The following is a 9,134-nucleotide window of genomic DNA, read 5'->3' on the forward strand; positions in this document are numbered from 1 at the left end:
ATTAAATATAATTCAAGAAAATAAAAATTTGAAGTATAGGATTAGGATAAATGATAATATCAGAATTTTAACATTTCATTTAATTAAATGTAAAACGTGAATTAAACTAAATAAATAAAATTTTAATTTCTAATAAATAATTAAGATTAAAGATGTATTTATTAAACTTTCAAGGAATTTCACATGGTTCTCTTGTTCCTAATGGTGTTCTAATTGGTATTGTCCCTTTTGATACGCTATGTGTTCGGGGATGGCGATATAGTATACACTAGAGTGGCCTCTTGAAATGGATTTTAAAAAATATTATCGAATAATAAAACAAAACACAATATATCTTAAGCAATATAAGTGAAACAATATTAAGATATGGACATTATAAGATATGAGATCTGAAGAAGATAGTGGACATATATTATTATTTAAATGTATTAATATTCTTTATTATACAAAAATTGCAAAAGTATATTTTGTAAAACGTTTAACAAGTTTAACATACGATAAATAATAATTATAATTATATTTATGAATAAGAAAGAAAAAATCATTTTTCAAAATAATTTTTTAATAATTACTTAAATGTATAAATTTTTAATTAAAAATAAGAAATTATTTTTCTGCGTTCTACATTAGCTTAACAATATTTTTATTTAAATGCGATAATTGTTTGAATGAACACATTGCTTAAATAAAACATTCAAATAACACTTTGACAACCAAACTGATTTCAGTATAAATTCTCTCAGTATAAAATCTTTCTGAATAGCACAAAACCGAAAAGTATCCAAATGTTTATAAATCATGCAAAACCAGATTATAAATCTAACATATACTAAAAATATATTTATCTCAAAATAATCACAATAAATAAAAAAATATATATATTATAAATCAAATTTATTATTTATTATTTATATTATATTTTTTTATAATATTCATTTTAAAATAGAAGAAAGGTCTCTATCATGAGATATCAAGTTCATTTCGTTGTAAATGCTAGAAATCTGTTGGCAGAATTTTAAAAAATAATAGGTCATTTTAAAGGGAATTTAATAAGCTTTAAGATAACATTCTATAAAATTTAATTCAAATTCTATATGTTGTGAAAATTAAAGGAATGTAAAAAATGATCAAATCGGACAATCAAAAAATTATGCTCCTAATATGAGATACCCCGAGAAATCAGTAGTAAAAGTATATCAGTGCAATTAAAAAACTTTATTTAATGTTTCTAAAATACAAATACAGCCAGCGTGCGCGAAAAATGAGCATGCGATTATAACCAAAACGCGTTTTCAAGTAGTCAGAATCAAGCATCGGAGAAATAGGCACATTTATTCCGGTTTTCTTTTTTATTATTGTATAATAACATTTATATTTTAGCGATTTTTATTACTATAGGAGCATGGATTATTTCACATAAGAAATATCCTGGATTTCTCATAGCATGATTTCCACGTTTTATGATTTTACGATCATTAAATCTAACTTCTGTAATTAAACAATCCAACAAATTTCATATTTTTCTATTAGTACGATCTTACTCTATTACTACATGAAGAAAGATTTATTGCCAAATATTTAATTTTATTAAATAATAAACAACGTTTGAAAGTTCATCCCAAAAAAACTTGAAGACATCCAAATTCTAAAATCTTGTTTTACAATGACCATAGGCATGATCTAATAATAAATGTTCTATTAAATAGTTTTCAATCCAAAATCAATAAATTCATGATGCAACTAATAGATAGCGTTTATTAGTTCAGCAGAAACGTTGCTATCTCATAATAGGGAGTTTTTAAATATACGTACAAAGCCTTTAAATATATATACAAATAAAACTATTATTCTAAAATAATAGAATCCTTTTTTCAAGAAACAAATAAAAGCATAAAGAAAAAAATAAAAATACAAATAATTATGTCTTTAATAAACCTACATCATTTTAACAATATTTCTATAAATATTAAGAATATATTTAATCATTTCTAATTAGGTTAATAAAGTACTAAATATATTATTCATGATTTAAATACAGTATTTATTCTTGCAAATAATTTTATATTTTATATTTTGAGATATTATTAAACTTGTATTTATTTATCCTATATTTATTTTATTTTTCTTATTTCTTATTTAAAAATAAGTTCTCTACTCTTAATTTTTATTTGTAAATTTATTCATCTGTAGATTTGTAAATAGATTTGTAATTATTTTTATATTACAAAATTCATTGATTTTCTAAGCATATAATACTTTACTTTAACAATAGGGAGTTTTCGCAATGCTGTTTATCCAGATACAATGAACTAAGATCAAGTTATCTTTTTCTTAACAATTAATTAAGAAAAGGATAATGAGACTTTATCGTTTACCGTATCTGGATTCATGTTATTGCAAAAATTCTCTAATATCATAAACTCGATTATACAATTGATAAACTCAAATCAACAATGATTATGTGTACTTTATCAGAATTCAATCCCAATTGTTCTAAGAAAAGATATCAATGAAAATTGCAAATTTAATTAGAATTGAACTTTAACATCCAAAAAGTAAAATGTAAAATATAAGTAACAATTGTAAACAAATCAGACAAATAAGGATAAATATAATGACCAAAACATACTTAAATTTATAAAAATTATATTTAACTTGCTTTACAATTTGACCGTTTCTGCCACATTGAGGCCATACACATCCTCAGCAAAATACAAGTATTAGAAAAAAATCTCTACACTCTCGTCTACCAGACGAATACCCACTCAGCTGCATAATTTTGTTTCATGGCCAGTGTACATAATTCACAGAAATTTGCAATCGCCTAAGAAGTATTAAGAATTAAAATGTGAAATAATGCCAACGAAAGTAAAAAAAAGTCTCACATGAAGAACAAGACTGTAAAATACTCAAATAAGATTTAAAATTTATAAGATTTAAAAGTTATAAGTACATCTACATATGCATGATTAAAACAATTAGTGTCTGATTGTAAATTTAGACTATTTGTTTGTAATTTAATAAATATCATTTCGGACGTCAGACGTTTACTCAAAAATCGTTCCGAAAAATTTTCACATTCGACCAATCAAATTAGTGATTCTAATATAATCTATGATCTGATTAAGTGATTTTCGATTAGGAGGTAATATTTTTATTGATGTGGTTCCTGAAATTTAATGTGTTCTAAAATTCTGATAATTTCCTCACAATTTGATCCACTTAAGTTGTATTACTATATGAGATTTATGATATATCACATTTTTCTTTGAATTATTTGGAAGCAAACCTATGTGAACTTTAATCAACCTGCTTAGTGTATTAAAATTATAAAATGTTGATTTTATATTCAAATTCCAAATTATATTCCTAAATTTTCAGAAACATTCTGAATATATAGAATAGTAAAGGCATACAAAAAACTCAAAATAGTAAGACATAAGCAATAAGGAAATCAACATGTTGCATTGACTATCGCTTATGTTATGACCTTACGGACTCTACCGTGATTGGCCAATTTGCTTACTGCTTACGATTTATTGCCATTATCCTAAAGATGGTTTTTCCTCCCGTGATCGAAATCTGATATTCATATTTTGTTTTAAAGTTTGTTTAAAAGTTTTTTTTATAACAAAGAGATTTAACACTGATAATTAAATATGAATTTAAAATAATTCAGTATGTCAGTATTTGATAAGCTTTTTAATAATAAAATTAAAATTTTTGTTGTATGTGGAATTTCAAATGCGACAAAAAAGAGAATCTGTCAGTCGTGCCAATGATAACTTCTCTCTTTTGTTAAATCGATGCGAAGACAAAAAATTAAATATAGTATTTCCCTGAGAAAGCTGATTTGTGAAATCAATCAAATTTTAGGGTGTTGTCATTGTTAATAATATTAATGTCCAAAAAATTTAAAACATTGCTTCCAATTTCAATCAAATTTAAGTCTTGGGTAAAATGAATTAAATATATTAAGAATCTCGATTAGAATGAATAGCTGTAATAATATTGTTTGATATCTGACATAAAACGGAAATGAAAATCGAACTTTTGCAAAACTAAGTCAGCAATCACCGAAGATAAGGAAATTCTATCGGCAAATAAAAAAAGTTTACTTATATATATTATTATCAAACTAAAAAAATGTCAAGTTTAGAACGAGTCGAACAATAGCAATAAATTCGAGATATTGCAATCCTTAGAAATGTCCTATCTAGTAGAAATACTTTCCAATGCTAACTTAATCGACACTTTCGTGAAGAGTGAGATAACATTTAACGAGATTATAAGGTATTTTAAGATATTTGTCACATGTGTAAAATACATGTGTATAGAATATAGAATAGTAGTAACGATAATTTATCATATGATATTGCGTTGAGAAAAATTCTGGAAAACTTCACAAACGCAAGATTCATATCTTTGTTGCAACTACAGGAACATATATAAACCTTTGAATGCATCTATTCGCTTCAATATCAGGCATCAAATCTGCAATTAAAGATGCGTGCGTTTGCTTGGCTTATATTTGTCGCTCTGGCATACGCTATTGAAGGTATGAATTTATCAGGAAATGGAAGAATTACTTTTCTGTTACTTTTTCTGTTACGTTTTACAATAACAATTTTTCATAATGATGTTGCAATTTTTTATAACTATAATAATGATTAACTAAAGCTATAGTTACACTAAGAAAAATCACTTTGAAAAGTAATTTCTTGAAAAGTAAATTCTCACCATTACGTATTACTTACTGAAACTTATTATTACTTATTAATGGAAAAAGTAACTAGTAATGCCGTAGAATTACATCGTTACAAATTACATTAAAAAGAAACGAGTTACAAATCGCGATCATATCATTTTCAGTGACAAAAGACTTTTTTTTCAATCCGTAATAAATAATTATTAACTTATTTCAACTCTGGGGACATGAAGTCTGTTCTTTATTCCTATCTTGTCTGAACTGATGCACATTGTACATTGAAATGAAATAAATATATATTTGTTTTATTTTATTGCACTGTATGCGCCAATTCAGAGAGTGCAAGAATAAACAACAGATCTATTATCAATCTAATATTATTCGCAACGTTATTACACACGACAACTAAGTAACTAACATTTAATAACGACAGTTACAATTACAACTAATTATTTTCATTTCCTGGAAATATTTACATATACTTTTAAGTTATTATAACTATTATATGTGACAAAGAAAATGAGTGAGCGAGAGAGAGGGGGCAGAGGGGGGGGAGAGAGAGAGAGAGAGAGAGAACGGAAGAAAGAGAATTAAACATATCCTATGCCAACATGTGCAGAATGTAGCATCAATATATTGGTCAACATATCATTGAATTATTATATTTATATAGAATATAATTGTATTATATAAATATAATGATTTTTCTAGCAAACATGACACTTATAAAATATAATAGATCAATAACTTTTACAAATGTAATCGTTCACCGTCTATTACAGAAGGAAATCTGACATACTGATCAATATGTTGATGCAATAAGTGGTACATGTATTAGTATTCAATGCTGGAATTTATTTGCAACTTTCAGATGATTTTTAATTTGGTTCCCTTATCTCACCAATATGCTCGCAGTTTAAATGCCAATCGGCAGCAAGTTCCAGCACTGTATTAATTAATATCATGAATAAACAAATTAATTAATTATAATTAATTATATCAACGTAAAGTATGTACATTTTCTTGCATTTTTTAAATATGTGCTTAATAAAAATTAATGTGAAATAAACAGTAAAGTTTTTGCTTTAGATATAAAAATTTTATATTCTAAATAAAACTGTAACTTCTCTAAACAACTCATAGTTATAAAATAAACAAAATGTTTAATTTCTAAAGTTAATGTATATAAGATGTTTTCCAAGAAAAGACATAAATCAACACAGGAATTATTCTAACTTCATTCACTATTCGATGAGAGACAATCGATTTGTATCTTTTACTGGAAAATTACTGTAATAATGTAACAGATATTATGTTGCATATGTATTAATATAATTAATTTATTTTTGTTAATAAGGAGCTCCTTCTATCATAAGTGAGAATGCTCCTATCGACATTAAGGATGTTATTGAGGCTCCTATCGGAAAATTTAAGTATCAAGTGTCATTAAGAGTAAACGGCACACATATATGCAGTGGATCTATTCTTGATGATTTTAATGTGTTAACTTCAGCAAAATGTGTTATTGCGTATGTTGAATATTCTAAATATTTATCAATATACATTATTTTTGGAATGTAAATCTAATTTGAAGTTATTAAATAGACACAGTATATGAAATGTGTACGTATTCAATAAGCAAACTGCTAACAGATATAATATCTAAACAAATCTATGATTACAAATTGATAGCAGATTTACTTAGATATTGCAACAAATTCAGTATCATTTAAGTATTCAATCAACTTATATTTTGCTTGCAGAACTTAACGATATAATTTAACAGCAAATTGGAGGTTGATAGCAGAAACCGAACAGAGAGAGAGAGAGAGAGAGAGAGAGAGAGAGAGAGAGAGAGAGAATATTTTATTTCGTTAACATGAAATATATCATTTAAACACCAAAGTATGTTTAGTTTCTGCAATCAATCTTCTATTAACAACTTCTGTTATATTTCTGATATTCAATTAATAAAATACATAATAAATACTTTCAAAATTTGTTCTTAATAGATATGGATTTTTAATATTTTTATATATATTTTTATTCTTAGGTTGGAGTGTGACTCAGCTAAAATACAGGTCCATGTCGGCATAAACTCTTTAAATGATACAGGATATCGTCATAACGTAGGAAGTATTAACGTCCATCAAAATTACGACGAATTATTATGCTTTAATGACATCGCCTTGATTCACCTTAGCGATCCTATCAATCACTGCAATGTACTAGTATATCCGATAAATCTTCCAAAATCCAATAAAAATTTCGAAGGCAAGCCGTGCATATTATCTGGATGGACAAATACAACAGTAATATTTAATTTACGACAAAAATTATCCAATTATATGTATTCAAGAAAAAACTCTTTCTTAAAGTAATTTTATTATTTTCTTTTTATATAAATATAACAAAAAATTAGAAGTAATAAGTGTAAAAAGATAACTAACAATCATAATTCTGCTGCTTTTATTCGTCCGATATTCGATGTAACAATTAATGGAATTATCCTTTCTAGAATGGAGACTTACAGCAAACTGAATTGATAATTGATAAGCAAAAAGAATGCGCGAAAAGGCATTGGGAACTGACAGATAGTCATATCTGCACTACAGCTCAAAATAGAACGAATGAATACAAGGTGAGCCATCGATTATTAATATGATACAACAAATAAATTATATATATTTTTGATATAACAACAGATTAAACGATTCTAACCTTTGATGCCATTCTATCATTTTGTTACGTTATCTATCACACAAATATTGCGTAAAAACATCTCACAGAAATAAAAATGATTATAAAATTTTTTAAAAATCGAAACGCTAGACATTAAGAGTAACGATATAAAAAGCAAATGTTATATATTTATTAATAAAAAAAGTTATAGGATAATAAAATAAAAAAAACTTCATTTCTTCTACTTTACTGCGCTATAATTTTATATATTTGTATAAATAATATGAAAAGAATCTAATTATATCGATTAAATTTTTGCATTTTCAAATGAATTGATATATTGACATCTTCAATATATATTTCTAAAAAAATATTAATATTGGAATAGTATAATACTAAACAGTGATCGCATTATATACCAATTAAATTACTTATGTTTAAATAATTATAATAATAATTTGCAATAATAAGTAATTAATTACTACTGTATATAATAGTTTTATATATTCATTTTATATATCAGTATTTTCATATTAATTTCATTTTCATTCAAGAATGATCTTGGTGCACCTTTGGTCGCTAACGGAGTTCAAATTGGAATCGCTTCCTTCACCTGTTCTGGAGAACCAGATGTTTACACAAGTGTATCCAGTTTCCTGTCTTGGATCAAAGCAAATTTGAAAAATTAAGAGATATTTATTTGTTTATTACCATTTGGTGTTACAAAATTTATAATTTAAAATAACAGTAATAATAGTTTTATAAAATTATTTCTACGAAATGTATGCTCTTTTTTTCAATTAAATAAATTATCAAAAATAAATTATCAAATAATGTAAATAACAAAACAACAATCATCAATGTTGTTTCTATTCCAAGATTCTCAGTCATTGTAATTATCCGCAACGAATAATATCATTTTTTTAATATTATATTAAGTATTATATAATATTGATATATCTGTATGATACTGTTATAAATTAGTTTGATAAATTTAGCGAAAAAAAATTTTTTGAAAGATATATTATTAAAAATAAAATAAATTCAGTAAAAAAAGCTTAAAAATACATGATTATGTAATAAATTTTAAAAATTAAAATTGGCACGGCGCATAAAATTAAATATTTGTAAGTAATTTTCACCTTAAGTTCTCTTATTACAAATAAGATTTCGAATTACATATTTCTCATTTACAATGTTATTACAATAATTTCTAATCTGAAATAAATAAAGATATTATCTGTAAATGGATGATAGAACTTTCACAAAAGTTTACATCACATTTAAAATGGTGGTTGCTATGGTAGTTAAAATGTTAAATTATGTACAGTATCCAATATTTAAATATAATATATATTCTAACATATATAGAATTTTATTTATGACTTATTCAAGATTTTACTAAATTTATTTTTTTTTACAAAGTTTCTGTCTTTATTTATGTCTATTATAAATTTGTTGGACTTTGGCCATCTAGATTTATGATTCTTTTTGATGATTTCTGAACACGTGATACATATTCTATTGACGATATCGTAGACTCAAATATTATAGATATAATAATCGATAGAAATAAAATTTACCACAGATTATATACTTCATCAGAAATGAACAGAAATAAGCCCTTATTCTTTAGTTTATTCTAAGAAAAGTTATGACAGAAAAGTAATAACTGAGAATTTTATTAAGACTACCACTTTTAATAAGTTACATATCGTAAATTATAAATATAATATTTTGTTGT

General features: G+C 24.9%; 2 protein-coding genes across 2 annotated transcripts in view; both read left to right on the plus strand.

Moving 5' to 3' along the window:
* LOC108687521 (chymotrypsin-1-like) overlaps nt 1-571 on the plus strand; it is a 19,222-nt gene extending 18,651 nt beyond the window's left edge. Inside the window, exon 6 of the mRNA XM_018193306.1 lies at nt 424-571. The gene's annotated coding sequence lies outside the window, so the exon portion shown is untranslated. The remainder of the gene's footprint in view (nt 1-423) is intronic.
* Nucleotides 572-4,434: 3,863 nt separating this feature from the next.
* Nucleotides 4,435-8,125, plus strand: LOC108687522 (chymotrypsin-1-like). Its single transcript, XM_018193307.1, has 5 exons — nt 4,435-4,558; nt 6,066-6,237; nt 6,762-7,020; nt 7,227-7,349; nt 7,945-8,125. Exons 1-5 carry the CDS (start codon nt 4,507-4,509, stop codon nt 8,077-8,079), a joined length of 741 nt encoding a protein of 246 aa, XP_018048796.1. The 5' UTR covers nt 4,435-4,506; the 3' UTR covers nt 8,080-8,125.
* Nucleotides 8,126-9,134: the final 1,009 nt, after the last annotated feature.

The sequence above is a fragment of the Atta colombica genome, unplaced genomic scaffold, assembly GCF_001594045.1.
Source record: "Atta colombica isolate Treedump-2 unplaced genomic scaffold, Acol1.0 scaffold207, whole genome shotgun sequence".
Classification (NCBI taxonomy): domain Eukaryota; kingdom Metazoa; phylum Arthropoda; class Insecta; order Hymenoptera; family Formicidae; genus Atta; species Atta colombica.